The 19463-nt window shown below is 46.1% G+C and overlaps 1 protein-coding gene across 1 annotated transcript in view; it reads right to left on the bottom strand.

Annotated features, from left to right (window-relative positions):
* LOC126263015 (cytochrome P450 6k1-like) overlaps positions 1-19463 on the bottom strand; it is a 166556-nt gene that overhangs the window by 72205 nt on the left and 74888 nt on the right. The window contains exon 4 of the mRNA XM_049959979.1: positions 9763-10025. Coding sequence (XP_049815936.1) covers positions 9763-10025 — 263 coding nt within the window. The remainder of the gene's footprint in view (positions 1-9762; positions 10026-19463) is intronic.

The raw sequence follows: 19463 nt of genomic DNA, 5'->3' as shown, positions 1-19463 counted from the left end.
GTTCACTGGATCTGACGTCCCCGGATTTCTTTCTGTGGGGAAAGTTGAAGGATATTTGCTATCGTGATCCACCGACAATGCCTGACAACATGCGTCAGCGCATTGTCAATGCATGTGCGAACATTACGGAAGGCGAACTACTCGCTGTTGAGAGGAATGTCGTTACACGTATTGCCAAATGCATTGAGGTTGACGGACATCATTTTGAGCATTTATTGCATTAATGTGGTATTTACTGGTAATCACGCCGTAACAGCATTCGTTCCCAGAAATGATAAGTTCACAAAGGTACATGTATCAAATTGGAACAACCGAAATAAAATGTTCAAACGTACCTACGTTCTGTATTTTAATTTTAAAAAACTTACCTGTTACCAACTGGTCGTCTAAAATTGTGAGCTTTGTGTTTGTGACTATAACAGCGCCATATATCACAAAGGGAAAAAAGTGGTCCAACTAAAACATTCATATTTGTTTACGTACTACACGAATATGTAATAAAAATGGGGGTTCCTGAAACTTCCTGGCAGATTAAAACTGTGTGCCCGACCGAGACTCGAACTCGGGACCCTTGCCTTCCGCGGGCAAGTGCTCTACCATCTGAGCTACCGAAGCACGACAGCTTTACTTCTGCCAGTACCTCGTCTCCTACCTTCCAAACTTTACAGAAGCTCTCCTGCGAACCTTGCAGAACCAGCACTCCTGAAAGAAAGGATATTGCGGAGACATGTCTTAGCCACAGCCTGGGGGATGTTTCCAGAGGCGGTTGTTTACCGTATTCCTCGCAGTTCTGGTATTTCATACAGTGGTCTCATTCTGGAAACATCCCCTAGGCTGTGACTAAGCCATGTCTCCGCAATATCCTTTCTTTCAGGAGTGCTGGTTCTGCAAGGTTCGCAGGAGAGCTTCTGTAAAGTTTGGAAGGTAGGAGACGAGGTACTGGCAGAAGTAAAGCTGTGAGTACCGGGCGTGAGTCCTGCTTCGGTAGCTCAGATGGTAGAGCACTTGCCCGCGAAAGGCAAAGGTCCCGAGTTCGAGTCTCGGTCGGGCACACAGTTTTAATCTGCCAGGAAGTTTCATATCAGCGCACACTCCGCTGCAGAGTGAAAATCTCATTCTCATTATGGAAACATCCCCCAGGCTGTGGCTAAGCCGTGTCTCCGCAATATCCTTTCTTTCAGGAGTGCTGGTTCTGCAAGGTTCGCAGGAGAGCTTCTGTAAAGTTTGGAAGGTAGGAGACGAGGTACTGGCAGAAGTAAAGCTATGAGCACCGGGCGGGAGTCGTGCTTCGGTAGCTCAGTTGGTAGAGCACTTGCCCGCGAAAGGCAAAGGTCCCGAGTTCGAGTCTCGGTCGGGCACACAGTTTTAATCTGCCAGGAAGTTTCATATCAGCGCACACTCCGCTGCAGAGTGAAAATCTCATTATGGGGGTTCCTAATTTTAAAAAAACGCAGTTGATATCCGTTTGACCTATGGCAGCGCCATCTAGCGGGCCAACCATAGCGCCATCTGGTTTCCCCTTTCAAGCTAGACAAGTTTCGTTCTTTGTAGTTTTTTCGTTTGACGCTTATTTCGTGAGATATTTGGCCCGGTCACGATCAGTGGACCACCCTGTGTACGGAACATACTCGAGAGTCCAGTTCGTGCACAAAGTCCTGCACCAGCAACACTTTCGCTATAATGGGCAGCTATAGACGCAGCATGGCTCAATATTTCCAGGGACATGTTGAGTCCATGTCATGTCGAGTTGTTGTTCTACAGCGGCCAAAACAAGGTCCTGCATGATATTAAGAGGTATCCCATTACTATTGTCACCTCCACGTGCTGGATGTTCAGAAAGTAACTATGCAGTGCCATGTTGTGGTGTCCTAAGTAGTGACTGAGATGATTGTCAATTATTAATACAACATTTTCCATTGTTTAACATATTTGAACCATATTCGGCCTGGTATTTGTATTTGTTCACAGGTCTTGTTTGATTGAAGACCAACGTCTTGTTCAAAATGGTTCAAATGGGTCTGAGCACTATGGGACTTAACTGCTGAGGTCATCAGTCCCCTAGAACTTAGAACTACGAGGGCAGTTCAATAAGTAATGCAACACATTTTTTTTCTCGGCCAATTTTGGTTGAAAAAACCGGAAATTTCTTGTGGAATATTTTCAAACATTCCCGCTTCGTTTCGTATAGTTTCATTGACTTCCAACAGGTGGCAGCGCTGTACGGAGCTGTTAAAATGGCGTCTGTAACGGATGTGCGTTGCAAACAACGGGCAGTGATCGTGTTTCTTTTGGCGGAAAACCAGGGCATCTCAGATATTCATAGGCGCTTGCAGAATGTCTACGGTGATCTGGCAGTGGACAAAAGCACGGTGAGTCGTTGGGCAAAGCGTGTGTCATCATCGCCGCAAGGTCAAGCAAGACTGATCTCCCGCGTGCGGGCCGGCCGTGCACAGCTGTGACTCCTGCAATGGCGGAGCGTGCGAACACACTCGTTCGAGATGATCGACGGATCACCATCAAACAACTCAGTGCTCAACTTGACATCTCTGTTAGTAGTGCTGTCACAATTGTTCAGCAGTTGGGATATTCAAAGGTTTGTTCCCGCTGGGTCCCTCGTTGTCTAACCGAACACCATAAAGAGCAAAGGAGAACCATCTATGCGGAATTGCTTGCTCGTCATGTGGCTGAGGGTGACAATTTCTTGTCAAAGATTGTTACAGGCGATGAAACATGGGTTCATCACTTCGAACCTGAAACAAAACGGCAATCAATGGAGTGGCGCCACACCCACTCCCCTACCAAGAAAAAGTTTAAAGCCATACCCTCAGCCGGTAAAGTCATGGTTACAGTCTTCTGGGACGCTGAAGGGGTTATTCTGTTCGATGTCCTTCCCCATGGTCAAACGATCAACTCTGAAGTGTATTGTGCTACTCTTCAGAAATTGAAGAAACGACTTCAGCGTGTTCGTAGGCACAAAAATCTGAACGAACTTCTCCTTCTTCATGACAACGCAAGACCTCACACAAGTCTTCGCACCCGAGAGGAGCTCACAAAACTTCAGTGGACTGTTCTTCCTCATGCACCCTACAGCCCCGATCTCGCACCGTTGGATTTCCATATGTTTGGCCCAATGAAGGACGCAATCCGTGGGAGGCACTACGCGGATGATGAAGAAGTTATTGATGCAGTACGACGTTGGCTCCGACATCGACCAGTGGAATGGTACCGTGCAGGCATACAGGCCCTCATTTCAAGGTGGTGTAAGGCCGTAGCATTGAATGAAGATTACGTTGAAAAATAGTGTTGTGTAGCTAAAAGATTGGGGAATAACCTGGTGTATTTCAATGCTGAATAAAACAACCCCTGTTTCAGAAAAAAAATGTGCTGCATTACTTATTGAACTGCCCTCGTACTTAAACCTAACCAACCTAAGGACATCACACACATCCAATTCCGAGGGAAGATTCGAACCTGCGACCGTAGCGGTCGCGCGGTTCCAGACTGTAGCGCCTAGAACCGCTCGGCCACTCGGGCCGGCCCCAACGTCTTGTGTGATAGCATTGTGATCCAGGTCATCATGCTGACGAGTGAACAAAGATTGTTTCTTGTGGAGCATGTGTTCCGCAATGGAGACAAGTTTACCTCAGCAGTAGAAGCAGCATTTGCAGCATAGTTCCCAGGAGTGAAGATGCCTAACCGCAATGCTGTACGGAAGCTCATCACCAAGTTTAGAAAGACCGAACGCGTGCATAATGTTCCAAATTTAGGCAGGCCATCCACATCCAGATCTGAACAGAAGGTGGCGCAGGTGCAAGGTTAGACGAATAGCTCAGCAGGCCCACGTGTCCGTGAGTTCCGCTCACAAAATTCTTCAGAAGTCGCTCTCCATGTATCCCTGCAAAATGTCGGTCGTACATGAACTGAGAGACACCAATCACCTGGCGCGTGTGAACTTTTGCATCTGGTTTCTGTCCTTTCTGCAGGACAATGGTGAGATGATCCTTGACACGACGTTTTTCACGGATGGGGCATGGTTTCACCTCTCCGTTTACATGAATAGCCAGGATAGTAGTGTGTGGACTACAGAGAATCCGCATGAATTTAAGGTGTCCCCACTGCATGATCAAAAGTTTGGTGTTTGCTGCTCCGTGACTCGTAAACGCATCATTGGGCTGATCTTCTTTCAGGGCACCATAAAAGCAGAACGGACTGCCCCTGCATTCTGAAGCCCTTCCTAGGTGAACTGAATAAGGACGAAATTGAGAATGCCTGGTTCCAATAGGATGGGGTGACTGCACGTACCGCCCACAAGGCGATGAACTTTTTAAAGGGCATCTTCGGTGACGTATCATCTCTCGAGGCCTCTGGCCACCGCATTCACCTGACTTGCCTCCACCTGATGTACGTCGAAGAGAAGGGCCTATGAACGCAATCCGCACACCATACAAGAACTCCAAGCTGCACTGACACATCACATTCGGAACATCACTCCATATGTTCTGTACAATGTCTTCAAGAAGTTGCAGAAACGTGTGCAACTGTGTCTTCAAGTTCAAGGGGATGGCTTCCAGCATGTCTTATAACTTCCATGACTTTAAAACGGCAAATTAAGAACTGCATGGTTACTTATTGTCCACAACTTATCCTCCCGCATCCTTTTTCTCAGCAGTGAATACCTGTCCATGATGCGTAAGGCCTCCCTCATGGAATCTACAACTGTAGGTCGTTGTTGCCGTTGACAATTCCTGTAACATTCTCGCCATACTGTGATAAAAATCTCTGCTCTTTCATTGATACAATCTGGTAAGGGCCTGAGGCCAATGAGCAAATACTCATAAGAAAAATAAGTCTAATAGGCGTTTTGTTGGGCACTTGTTTTGCGTATGATTTGCATTTCTCACAGCCTGACATCTGCTTCTTCTTTTAGGTCTGTTAATTCTAGGTATTTTATGGTAACTGTTGTTTTCCAATGATAATGTAGGAGAACAGATTGGATTTTTTCTTCCCCTATGTATATATAATATGTTACAACTCCATGTAGAAATCATACGAACCCACCAATTTCATAGTTATGGAATGAGTTTTAGGAAAGTAAGAAAGGGACAGTACTCTGACAGATGATTGCCCACTTGTGATGGAATGATTTTAATAATGACTCATACTGCGTATATTCTTAGGAACTAGAGACGTGTCATAAAATATATACACTGAAACGCCAAAGGAACTGGTATAGGCATGCGTATTCAAATGCAGGCAGAATAGGACGCTGCGGTCGCCAACGTCTATATAAGACAAGTGTCTGCCGCAGTTTTTAGGTCGGTTACTGCTGCTACAATGGCAGGTTATCAAGATTTAAGTGAGTTTAAACGTGGTGTTACAGTCGACGCACGAGCGATGGGAAACAGCACCTCCGAGGTAGCGATGAACTGGGTATTTTCCCGTACGACCATTTCAAGAGTGTACCGTGAATATCAGGAATCCGGCAAAACATCAAATCTCCGACATCACTGCGTGCGGAAAAAATCCTACAAGAACGGGGCCAACAACGACTGAAGAGAATCGTTCAACGTGACAGATGTACAGCCCCTCCTAAAATTGCTGCAGATTTCGATGCCGGACCATCAACAAGTGTCAGCGTGGGTACCATTCAACGAAACACAGTCGATTTGGGCTTTCGCAGCCGATGACTTTAAACATATTGCCTGGTCGGACGAGCTCGTTTCAGATCGTATTGAGCGGATGGATGTGTGCGGGTATGGAGACAACCTCACGAATCCATGGACCCTGCATGTCAGTAGGGGACTGTTCAAGCAGGTGGAGGCTCTGTAATGGCGTGGGGCATGTGGAGTTGAAGTGATACGGGATCCCAGATAGGTCTAGATTCGATTCTGACAGGTGAAACTTACGTAAGCATCCTGTCTGATCACCTGCATCCATTCATTTCGATTGAGCACCCCTCGCACTCTTACGGATTTATGGACAGCCCAGCACGATTCGTGGTGTCAGTTTCGTCCAGCACTACTTCAGAAATGTGTCGAGTCCATGCCACTTCGAGTTGTGGCAATTCTGCGTGCTCGCGGGGCGCTACACGATATTAGGCAGGTGCACCAGTTTCTTTGGGTCTTCAGTGTATAACCCTGCAGCGCCATACTCCTCTAAGGCAAACTTATAGTGCTGTCACTATTTTTTAACACACTGATAATTCGCGGGTAATTTTCTTGTTGACCTGATACTTTTTTGTCGCGGTGTACTACACTCCTGGAAATGGAAAAAAGAACACATTGACACCGGTGTGTCAGACCCACCATACTTGCTCCGGACACTGCGAGAGGGCGGTACAAGCAATGATCACACGCACGGCACAGCGGACACACCAGGAACCGAGGTGTTAGCCGTCGAATGGCGCTAACTGCGCAGCATTTGTGCACCGACGCCGTCAGTGTCAGCCAGTTTGCCGTGGCATACGGAGCTCCATCGCAGTCTTTAACACTGGTAGCATGCCGCGACAGCGTGGACGTGAACCGTATGTGCAGTTGACGGACTTTGAGCGAGGGCGTATAGTGGGCATGCGGGAGGCCGGGTGGACGTACCGCCGAATTGCTCAACACGTGGGGCGTGAGGTCTCCACAGTACATCGATGTTGTCGCCAGTGGTCGGCGGAAGGTGCACGTGCCCGTCGACCTGGGACCGGACCGCAGCGACGCACGGATGCACGCCAAGACCGTAGGATCCTACGCAGTGCCGTAGGGGACCGCACCGCCACTTCCCAGCAAATTAGGGACACTGTTGCTCCTGGGGTATCGGCGAGGACCATTCGCAACCGTCTCCATGAAGCTGGGCTACGGTCCCGCACACCGTTAGGCCGTCTTCCGCTCACGCCCCAACATCGTGCAGCCCGCCTCCAGTGGTGTCGCGACAGGCATGAATGGAGGGACGAATGGAGACGTGTCGTCTTCAGCGATGAGAGTCGCTTCTGCCTTGGTGCCAATGATGGTCGTATGCGTGTTTGGCGCCGTGCAGGTGAGCGCCACAATTAGGACTGCATACGACCGAGGCACACAGGGCCAACACCCGGCATCATGGTGTGGGGAGCGATCTCCTACACTGGCCGTACACCACTGGTGATCGTCGAGGGGACACTGAATAGTGCACGGTACATCCAAACCGTCATCGAACCCATCGTTCTACCATTCCTAGACCGGCAAGGGAACTTGCTGTTCCAACAGGACAATGCACGTCCACATGTATCCCGTGCCACCCAACGTGCTCTAGAAGGTGTAAGTCAACTACCCTGGCCAGCAAGATCTCCGGATCTGTCCCCCATTGAGCATGTTTGGGACTGGATGAAGCGTCGTCTCACGCGGTCTGCACGTCCAGCACGAACGCTGGTCCAACTGAGGCGCCAGGTGGAAATGGCATGGCAAGCCGTTCCACAGGACTACATCCAGCATCTCTACGATCGTCTCCATGGGAGAATAGCAGCCTGCATTGCTGCGAAAGGTGGATATACACTGTACTAGTGCCGGCATTGTGCATGCTCTGTTGCCTGTGTCTATGTGCCTGTGGTTCTGTCAGTGTGATCATGTGATGTATCTGACCCCAGGAATGTGTCAATAAAGTTTCCCCCTTCCTGGGACAATGAATTCACGGTGTTCTTATTTCAATTTCCAGGAGTGTATATTTTTGACGTGGGATATGTATGTATTTGTTGAAAAGACACACTGTGCTATTTGTTTAACTGTTATATCGGGGTATTTGTTGAAAAATAGCACTGGGCTAATTGTTTAACATGAGACTTTGGTGTGTTTATGTGCTTCTTTGACTGATGATCTTGAAAAGCAGGTATTTGAGGAATACTCGGGAGAAAATAGGAAAAGAAAAGATGTAAAAAATTCTAAATAGCAATGGGAGGCAGTCATACATTGGAGTTCTTACAGAAAATCTCATGACGTCATTAAATTACATTAATTCAGCTATTCTCCAGTCAGTCAGTACAATGTCAAAATGGCTTACTGCTTTAATTGTGATAGTATTATGCCAGAGTTACGTATGTGCACACAATTTTAAATTGACACCATTTTTCCACGTCATTTTAATACTTCGCTGTGACTGGGTGAAGTGAGGAGGAGGGCTATTTTTGACATCTTTGTTTTTTGATTGGTTTGTTCCTTTTTAAGGCTTCACTGTGATTAGTTGGAAATGGGGGTAGGGAGGGGAGTGGGAGAGGGTTTTTAATTTCTCACTAATGTAATTCGGCTATTCCTACCATCTTGAATGTTTTGATTGGTTCTTTGCTGTACTTTGTCGGAGATAGGGGGAAGGGAGAGGCAGATAAGGGAGAGTGCGGAAAGAGGCTGCGGCTTGTCGGTGATAAGGATGATGACGTCAGTGAAGATAACTCTCTCGATTACTTCCACTTTTCAATATCATTTTTAGTCCGGGATGTGCACTTAATACCTAAATGTACCACCTGTAGATTTAGAGGAATCTTCTGACAGTGTTGACAGGATGCATTCTTTGCGATTTTGAAGGTAGCAGGGGTAAAATACAAGTAGTGAAAGGTTATTGATAACTTTTACAGGTAGGAAGCGGTAAAGTAAATAACATAAATTCGAGAAGAAATCAAAGTTAACAGAGAAGAAGTACAAACGTGAGTTTGCCGATGATATTGTAATTCTATGTGAGAGAGCAAACGTCTTGGAAGAGCAGGAAATGACATAGTAAAAGTGGAAGATGAATGTCACTATTTGGGCAGCAAAATAACATCATAAGGACTGATTATAGCAAGAAAAGCATTTCTGAAGAAGGGGAACTGTTAACATAAGATACGAATTTAAGTGTCCGGAAATCATTACTGAACATATTCTGCTGGAGATTAGCTTTTACGGAAGTGAAAAGTGGACCATTAGCAGTTCAGATGAGACGAGAACAGCCGCTTTAGAGATATGGCGTTACAGAAGAATTCTGAATAGTGGATGGGTATATAGTTTAATTAACGTGGAGGTACTAAATGGACTTGGGAGAAAAGAATTCTATGGTAAAACTTGACTTGAAGAAGGGATTGGCTGACAGGGCACATTTCGAAGCATGAAAGAATCGTCAGTTTGATATTAGAGGGAAGTTTCGGGGGAGAGAGAGGAGGGGGGGGGGGTGAAAAGTGTAGAAGTGTGATCAAGGGATCAATACATAAGCAGATACAGAAGGATGTTAGATGCAGTAGTTATTCGGAGATGAAAAGGCTTACAGGGGGTACAGTAGCGTGGGCAGCTGCATCAAATCAGTCTTCGGACAGAAGATAACAACAACAAGTATTCAGTCTGCTGATGCTAAACATATTCCAGGGCTTTGGATGCAGCGAATAAGATACTAGTTAATCAGTAATGACCTGGTGATTGTGGGTCAGGCTGTGCCTCTTTTCCATTGAGTGAAATGTGTTGTCGAGTTATACACTCACCTAATATGATTATAACGAGGATGACGATGATGATGGTGATGATGATGATGATGATGATGACGACGACGATGATGATGATTATGAGGATGATTAAGACGACGACGACGATAATGATGACGACGACGACTATGGTGATGGCGATTACGATGATGTCGACAACGACGATGACGACGACGACGACGATGATGATGATGATGATGACGATGATGATGATGACGATGACGACGACGATGGCGATGACGATGATGGTGACGTGTTGATATCGATAATCATGAGCGGAACCTTAGATATGTGCCAGCGACACTCACTTCAGAAGTTTTCCCAGCGTCGGGCTGACGACGGCAAGCATGAAGTTGAGCCCGGCCTGGAGGGACGGCTGGAAGATCTTGCGCCCCCATTGGCGGAAATCGTTGTCCGGCTCTCGCTGGCAGTGGACCTCGATGCCGAAGGCGACGGACGCGATGACGTCAGTGGAGTACCTGGCCACCAGCTCGCGCATCTCGACCACCTGCCCGCGGTCTGCCGTGCTCTCCAGCACCTCCGCCATTTCGCGGCCGCAGTCCTGGAGCGTCTGTCAGTACAGAAGGTATTACATTCAGCACTGCTCGCAGTTAATCAGAAAGTTCGGCAAAAAAGAATCTCGAAATTGTGCTGGATGATGATGATGATGCTTGGTTTGTGGGGCGCTCAACTGCGCGGTCATCAGCGCCCGTGCAATGTCCCAATCTTTGCGCTTTCCAATTTTAGCTACGTTCACGAATGATGATGATGAAATGATGGGGACAACACAAACACCCAGTCCCCGGGATCGTGCTGGAGCTGTAACACATAAACTTTGTGTCACTCGTACACTTTACTGGTCGGTGTATATGGTCGATAATTCGATTTGTAACTATGCAAAAGGGAAAGCTGGAGGGAAACATCTCTTAGTTACGGAGGTAGAAACGTACCGCAGAAAAAAAAAAAAAACTGGAGGGTGTGAAAAGAGCACACCACCTGACAAGGGAAGGCCACGACGTTGGCATCACAGATTTACTTTGTACGCCTTTTGTGGGCCATTAAAACAACATAATGTGCAAGCAGTAATGCGCACTACTCTAGCAATTCCGAGAAAATAGCAAGAGGAGTTTTACGCGTCTATTACGTAACTGATGTATCGACAACGCGACAATTTTGCTTTTTCAGTTTTCTAGAGTAAGGGTTAATTTGAGTAACTACCGAGCGAGGTGGCGCAGTGGTTAGCACACTGGACTCACATTCGGGAGGACAATGGTTCAAACCAGCGTCCGGCCATCCTGATCTAGGTTTTCTGTAATTTCCCCGTATCGCTTCAGGCAAACGCTGGGATGGTTCCTTGGAAAGGGCACTGCCGATTTCCTTCCCTATCCTTCCATAATCCGAGCTTGTGCTCCTCCTCTAATGACCTCATTTCGATGGGACGTTAAACACTAATTTCTTCCTCCTTCACATGACACGCAATTTATGAGGCTCAAGTGCACATTTATTAAGGCATTAATTAGCATTTATGCCGGCATGGTAACTCAGCGTGTTCGGTGAGGGGATTAGCTGCCCTCTGTAATAATAATAATAATAATAATAATAATAAACTGAGTGCTTGGATCAACGACGAACTTGAACATGTGTCATGGTACGCCCGTCCTGAACAAATACAATGAACGTTAACGAACAAAATGAGAAGAAAAAGAAACGGTCAGCGTTCGCACTTTGCAAGCGGATTATGATCGAGGCGATGGTGCGAATTCTGCTTCTACTTTATTTTTAATCTACACTACTGGCCATTAAAATTGCTACACCAAGAATATGATAAACGGGCATTCATTGGACAAATATACAAGGTGCATTCAAGTTCTAAGGCCTCCGATTGTTTTTATGCGGACTGGAAAGAGATAGAAACATGCGCATTGTTTTAAAATGAGGCAGCGTTCATTGTCAATACGTCCCAGAGATGGCAGCACCGTACGGCAGATGGAATTTTACCGCCAGCGGCGAGAATGAGAATTGTTTTAAATACTTAAAATGGCGACGTTTTCCTTACTTGAACAGCGTCCAATCATTCGTTTTCTGAATTTTCGTGGTGTGAAACCAATTGAAATTAATCGACAGTTGAAGGAGACATGTGGTGATGGAGTTATGGATGTGTCGAAAGTGCGTTCGTGGGTGCGACAGTTTAATGAAGGCAGAACATCGTGTGACAACAAACCGAAACAACCTCAGGCTCACACAAGCCGGTCTGACGAGATGATCGAGAAAGTGGAGAGAATTGTTTTGGGGGATCGCCGAATGACTGTTGAACAGATTGCCTCCAGAGTTGGCATTTCTGTGGGTTCTGTGCACACAATCCTGCATGACGACCTGAAAATGCGAAAAGTGTCATCCAGGTGGGTGCCACGAATGCTGACGGACGACCACATGGCTGCCCGTGTGGCATGTTGCCAAGCAATGTTGACGCGCAACGACAGCATGAATGGGACTTTCTTTTCGTCGGTTTTGACAATGGATGAGACGTGGATGCCATTTTTCAATCCAGAAACAAAGCGGCAGTCAGCTCAATGGAAGCACACAGATTCACCGCCACCAAAAAAATTTCGGGTAACCGCCAATGCTGAAAAAATGATGGTGTCCATGTTCTGGGACAGCGAGGGCGTAATCCTTACCCATTGCGTTCCAAAGGGCACTACGGTAACAGGTGCATCCTACGAAAATGTTTTGAAGAACAAATTCCTTGCTGCACTGCAACAAAAACGTCCGGGAAGGGCTGTGCGTGTGCTGTTTCACCAAGACAACGCACCCACACATCGAGCTAACGTTACACAACAGTTTCTTCGTGATAACAACTTTGAAGTGATTCCTCATGCTCCCTACTCACCTGACCTGGCTCCTAGTGACTTTTTCCAACAATAAAAGACACTCTCCGTGGCCGCAAATTCACCAGCCGTGCCTCAGCGATTTTCCAGCGTTCAAAACAGTCTCCTAAAGAAGCCTTCGCCACTGCCATGGAATCATGGCGTCAGCGTTGTGAAAAATGTGTACGTCTGCAGGGTGATTACGTCGAGAAGTAACGCCAGTTTCATCTATTTTGGGTGAGTAGTTAATTAGAAAAAAAAATCGGAGGCCTTAGAACTTGAATGCACCTCGTATTATACTACAACTGACATGTGATTACATTTTCACGCAATTTGGGTGCATAGATCCTGAGAAATCAGTAGCCAGAACAACCACCTCTGGCTGTAATAACGGCCTTGATACGACTGGGCATTGAGTCAAACAGAGCTTGATGGCGTGTACAGGTACAGCTGCCCCTGCAGCTTAAACACGATACCACAGTTCATCAAGAGTAGTGACTGGCGTATTGTGACGAACCAGTTGCTCGGCCACCATTAACCAGACGTTTTCAATTGGTGAGATATCTGGAGAATACGCTGGCCAGGGCAGCAGTCGAACATTTTCTGTATCCAGAAAGGCCCGTACAGGACCTGCAACATGCGGTCGTGCATTATCCTGCTGAAATGTAGGGTTTCGCAGGGATTGAATGAAGGGTAGAGCCTCAGATCGTAACACATCTGAAATGTAACGTCCACTGTTCAATGTGCCGTCATTGCGAACAACACGTGACCGAGACGTGTAACCAATAGCATCCCATACCATCACGCCGGGTGATACGCCAGTATGGCGATGACGAATACACGCTTCCAATGTGCGTTCACCGCGATGTCGCCAAACACGGATGCGACCATCCTGATGCTGTAAACAGAACCTGGATTCATTCGAAAAAATATCGTTTTGCCATTCGTGCACCAAGGTTCGTCGTTGAGTACACCATCGCAGTCGCTCCTGTCTGTGATGCAGCGCCAGGGTAACCGCAGCCATGGTCTCCGAGCTGATAGTCCATGCTGCTGCAAACGTCGTCGAACTGTTCGTGCAGATGGTTGTTGTCTTCCAAACGTCCCCATCTGCTGATTCAGGGATCGAGACGTGGCTGCACGATCCGTTACAGCCGTGCGGATAATATGCCTGTCATCTCGACTGCTAGTGATACGAGGCCGTTGGGATCCAGCACGGCGTTCCGTATTACCCTCCTGAACCCACCGATTACTTACTCTGCTAACAGTCATTGGATCTCGACCAACGCGAGCAGCAATGTCGCGATACGATAAACCGCAATCGCGATAGGCTACAATCCGATGTTTATCAAAGTCGGAAACGTGATGGTACGCATTTCTCCTCCTTACACGAGGCATCACAACAACGTTTCACCAGGCAACACCGTTCAACTGCTGTTTGTGTATGAGAAATCGGTTGGAAACTTTCCTCATTTTAGCACGTTGTAGGTGTCACCACCGGCGCCAACCTTGTGTGAATGCTCTGAAAAGCTAATCATTTGCATATCACAGAATCTTCTTCCTGTTGGTTAAATTTCGCGTCTGTAGCACGTCATCTTCGTGGTGTAGCAATTTTAATGGCCAGTAGTGTATATCTTTTCTTCACTAGTCACATTATTTAATTTATATGACATTTGAGAGGTAATATAACGAAAAAAATCTCGTACATTTTCATGAAGCTGTAGTGAATTTCATTTGACTATTTGCTATATGTAATTAAATTTTCAAGGACGAGGGACAGGTTTGGAAAGCCCAACTGAAACCTCGATAAATAATGATGTGAATGACATTATTCATTATTCATACTCAGTAATATAGTAAGTCACAAGTGCCAGACCACAAGAGTTATGTAAGAGGGTCGTTCAGTAGCAATGCCCCACATTTAAAAAAAAAAAAAATAAAATTCGATGTTTGTTCTGTGCGACGGTGAAGTTTCGAACCGTTCTGGCAGATGGCAGAGCCGTAGCACAGCGTCAAAATGGCGTCTACATACGACTCACATTACAAGCAGCGTGCTGTTATTGAATTCTTGTGTACAGAAAAAGAAACCATGGTGAACATGCATAAACGTTTGTGTGCAGTGTATGGCGATGCTGTAGTTGATAGGAGTACAGATGTGTGATGGATAGAGAAAGTTACAGCCTCAGGAAATGCAGAAACTGAGCTCCATGATCAGCCACGCTCTGGACGTCCTGTCACAGACACTGCTCCAGACATGCTGAATCGTACGGATGCCATTATTCGTGCCGATCGCTGCATCAAAACTCGACGTCCGCAGCTCGTGGTCTAGTGGCGTGTGTTGCTGCCTCTGGATCACGGGGTCCCGGGTTCGATTCCTGGCCGAGTTGGGGATTTTCTCTGCCCGTGATCTGGGTGTCTGTATTGTCCTCATCATTTCATCATCATCATTTGTGATTGTGGCCAGATTGGATTGGGTAAAATAATTAGACTGTGTAAAAATTGAGAATTTGTACGGGTGCTGATGACCACAACCCCCCCCCCCCCCCCTACAAACCAAACATCATCATCATCAACAAAAAAACTCGACAATTAGCTCTACAGTTGTCGGTCAGCATTGGAATTGCGTCTCCAATGATCGAGACTCTCGGACACTCAAAGAGGTCCTCACAATGGGTTCCATGAATGCTCACAGCGGACCACAAGATTCAAAGAAAGGCCAATTATCTGAATTCCGTCTCTTTGGGTCGCTTAAAGATTATTTACGGGGAACACACTTTGAAGATGACGAGATTCTCAGTCACGCAGTGAAAACATCGCTACGCCTACAGGACAAGAGTTTTTACCACGATGGGTATAGTACGTAGTGTGGGAACAAAATTCAGTGGAGTAGAACAGGCGGTGCGGCATCTTGCACAGGACGACGCTGACGAAGTGAGATTTGTTACCAGTCGCTTTTTGGCCTCAGCTAAGCCTCCCAGATCTAATATCAGTAGAGAGGAGAGGGAGGGCTCCATTTACTTCGGAGAGATGGAAATCTTGCCATATTACCAGCTGACAAAGGAAATGCCACCGTGGTCCTTATTACTACCGAATATCATAGTAAAATGACATCACTGTTGGAGGACAGTACGTATAAATGTCTTAAACGGGACCCAACTTTGACGTACAGCAGAAAAACCACGAAGTTACTGAAGAATTCCGGGCTGCCAGACGATGTTAAAAAAAAAAAAAAAAAAAAAAAAAGAGTCCGAGCTGCTAGATCGCCCAAGTTGTACGGACTACCGAAGATCTACAAGGATAATGTTCCCTTGAGACGTATTGTCAGTGCAACTGGTTCTCCTACTTACAAGCTGGCCAAATACCTGACGAAGTTGATGACTCCTATAGTCGGCTGGTGTGAACATCACATCAAAAACTCCCAGATGTTTATTGAGAAAATCAAACAGGTTAGAGTTGGTCCAAATGACATTTTAGTCAGCCTGGATGTGGTATCGCTGTTCATAAAAGTTTCTGTGGAGGACACTTTGAAAATGCTGGCGGATCTTTTTCCTCTTGAAACTACAAAGTTGTTCCGGCACGTGATGACGACCACCAACTTCTTGTATGGTAATAAATTTTATGAAATGACGGATGAGATGGCGATGGGCTCTCCGTTTTCTCCATCACTGGCTAACTTTTTTATGGAGAATTTTGAGGAACGTGCATTAAATTCGGCTCCCCTCTGTCCATCCTTATTTTATAGTTATGTTGGCGATGCATTTATGATCTGGCCACACGGCGCAGAAGCTCTCGAACAATTCATGGAACACATGAACAGTATACAGTCGAACATCCAATTCACTGTCGAGATGGAGAAGGAAGGGAGGCTGCCTTTCTTAGACGTTTTAGTACGACAGGCGGACGGGCGTCGTGGCCACTCTGTATACCATAAGCCGACGCATACCGATTTATACCTAAATGCACAGAGTTTCCATCATCCTGCTCAGAAGAGAGCCGTTTTGAACACGTTAATATATAGAGCAAAAACTGTTTCTGACGAGGACCAGTTAAGGTCCGAGATTAACCATCTGAAGTACGTGTTACGAAAGAACGACTACGGTGCATGCGTTATAAAGGCAGCGATCTCCAAAAAAAGGAAACGTGAAAATGCTGCACACTCACAGGATGAAACACCGATTGCGGTTCTTCCTTTTTGTGGCGCTATTTCCAGAAAAATAGGAAGAGTCTTGCGAAGACGGGGTATAAGACCGATTTTTCGTCCTCCTAAGAAAATTAAGGAGATGATGCGCCCTGTTAAGGACAATCTCGGCCTCAGGGTCCCTGGAGTTTATAATATCCCCTGTGAGTGTGGAAGCAATTATATAGGTCAGACCATTCGTACCGTTTCCGACCGCTGTGCAGAACACCAACGCCATATTAAAAATAGAGAACTGGAGAAATCGGCAATTGCGGAGCACAGCCTCAAGAACAAACATAAAATATTGTTGGATGAAACAAAAATTCTGTCCCATGCCTCCACGTACTGGGATTCTGTTATTAAGGAGGCTGTTGAAATAAGAATGAGCCAAAGAACCATCTGAGCTGTGCATGCAAACGAGCGCTTGATGCAGAGAAGCAGCAGAGACGTTCCTTGCAAGGTTTACGATCCAACAGAAGCGGTGGCGCCACCGGCGCACACAGTGACACTGTCTGCGACAGCCGACCAATCATAAGCCGACCAATAAGAAGCCGTCCACGGGCTATAAAAAAGGCTACCAAAGCAGCAGTGAACCCCCACGCGGATCCTCTATGATCTCATTCCTTTCCCCCGTCTGCTCCTATTCCTCGAACATATCCGCATCCTCTACACCTCCCGCCGTCTTGAACCCCATCACCCCCTGGTTGCTCCTCTCCTCTTCACTCCCCACCTCCTGCCACGTCTTCACCGTTGTGTCCCCCCTACCCTCCATCTCTACACCCTACATCTCCTTTCCCAAGGTGGCTTCCATCAACTCCCCCTCCCGGATGATGCCCTCTCTCCGTCCATTTATCCCTCCTATCAACTCTGATCCTCACTCCCCCTCCTTTCCTCTGTCCTTTCCCTGGGCTCCCTCTTCCCCCCTTCCGTCCTATTTTCTCCCCACTAAACCTCTCCCTACCTCCCTTGTCCCCCCCCCCCCCGAGTCCTTTTGTATTCCCCTCCTCTGCCTACCCCACTCCCTGTCGCGTCTGCCCAGCGCCCCCCACCCCTCTTATGGGTACTCATCCTCCATCAGCTCCTTTCCCGGCTCCCCCCCCTTTTTTATTTTCCCATCATCTGTCCAGTTTCCCCCCACCTGCTCTCGGCTGTGGTCTGTCACATTTGACAACTTTTTAGTGCAGTGTTCCAGTGACTGTTCAGTGTTGTTCGTCTTTCTCGTGTTGCGAACAGAAACCATGCTGTCGCTGGGTGTGAATTTTATGTCTTTTGCGAACAGAAACCAGACTGTCGCCGATTTTTTTTTTTTTTGTTGTCTGTCTATTGTTTTACCTGTCTGCTTTGTATGTATTTTCTTAGCGTCATCATCCCTCTGTTCTTTGTTTTAAGTTCCACGATTTCTTTTCGCCATGTTACTCTTTAAGTCTCCGATTTTATCGCCTGTTTTTATTATTTATTCTCTTCATCTTTCTAACAAAGTCTGTAGGCTGAAGAGCGGCATACTAAGCTGCTGCCAGCCCGCCGCCTTCGGGGGGGAATTGAAATTCAATAAAGGAAAAGAAAAAGCAGCAGTGAAGACAGTCAGCTGCTCCCGACGATGACGATGGAGGTAATCGTCGAAAGCTTGAGATTTTATGTCAAATTGATGCGGCTAGAAAACCGAGAATGTTTTACTTATAAGTGTCGTCGCGAAAGACTTCGTTCCCATTTAAGGAAGAGAACCACAATTGTAACTTTTTAATATCATAAGATGGGATTGTCTTGTATACGTTTATAATCAGTTTAAATAAAACTTTCTCAAACTTTGCATGTGTGCTGATTATTTTTTATTACAGTAAAAGTAAAGGTAGCTCAAGATATCTTTTGCGCCCCTTCCTTGAGGTTTTTCTCTATCCACCACTGGTGTATGGAGGACTCTCAAGTGTAAAGACGTGTTGTATCTGAGTGTGCTGGATATATACTTATTGGCTACGAGCAGTAATGCTTTTTATTTGCAAGATACCATACTGGACATAATTAAGGTAAAGAAAGTTGTTTTGTTACCAATGCAATGCGCGTATTCATGTAATGACTGAGTCAATGTATAGCACTCACACCCAATGATTCTGTAAAGCTAATTGTTAATATATAATCAGTTTATTGTGTGTTCATTGTTCAAATGGTTCAAATGGCTCTGAGCACTATGGGACTTAACATCTGTGGTCATCAGTCCCCTAGAACTTAGAACCACTTAAACCTAGCTAACCTAAGGACATCACACACATCCATGCCCGAGGCAGGATTCGAACCTGCGACCGTAGCAGTCGCGCGGTTCCGGACTGAAGTGCCTAGAACCGCTAGACCACCGCGGCCGGCGTGTTCATTGTTAGCGTTATTAATTTTCAAAGAGCCAAAATACAAGTTTTAAAGTTAGTACCATATTGTTACTTACCACAAGTCAGTACCAGTTTCCAGATCCATGTCGTTTTTGATTAACGATTTTGCTCAAGAAGTTATTGTCTCAATCATATTCGATTTAATTAAAATGTAAGCTACGCAATAGCCTTGCACAACAGCTGTTTGCTAACTACAGTACTTAGTGTACTAACAGAGAGCATTCTGAAGAGTGTTACGATTACGCAGATAAAGGTAAGAAATTTTATTATTTCAGGGATAGCACTCATTAAGCACAGGGACCATTATTTTCAAACTGATCAAGTTTTGTTTTATTACCAGGGCCAATTTCATACCAATAGTGGTGCATCAGATTCAGTTTTTGTGTTATGTAGATTCATGCAGTTTTGCTTTGGTTTAAAGTTATTGACAGTTTATTTTCTCGCAGTCAGAGAAGTTCAGTGGAGGGCAAAGCGCATAAGCGACGAGATAAAATGCACGCTCGCATGCCATTCATATTCTAACAGATGACTTACACGCTACAGTCAGTTTCGTTACTACAAAAGTACATGTTTCAAATTGTACGTAAAATACAGTT

The sequence above is a fragment of the Schistocerca nitens genome, chromosome 6 (genome assembly GCF_023898315.1).
Source record: "Schistocerca nitens isolate TAMUIC-IGC-003100 chromosome 6, iqSchNite1.1, whole genome shotgun sequence".
Taxonomy (NCBI): domain Eukaryota; kingdom Metazoa; phylum Arthropoda; class Insecta; order Orthoptera; family Acrididae; genus Schistocerca; species Schistocerca nitens.
The sequence above is the reverse complement of the archived record's forward strand: the minus strand, read 5'-3'. Positions and strand labels throughout refer to the sequence as shown.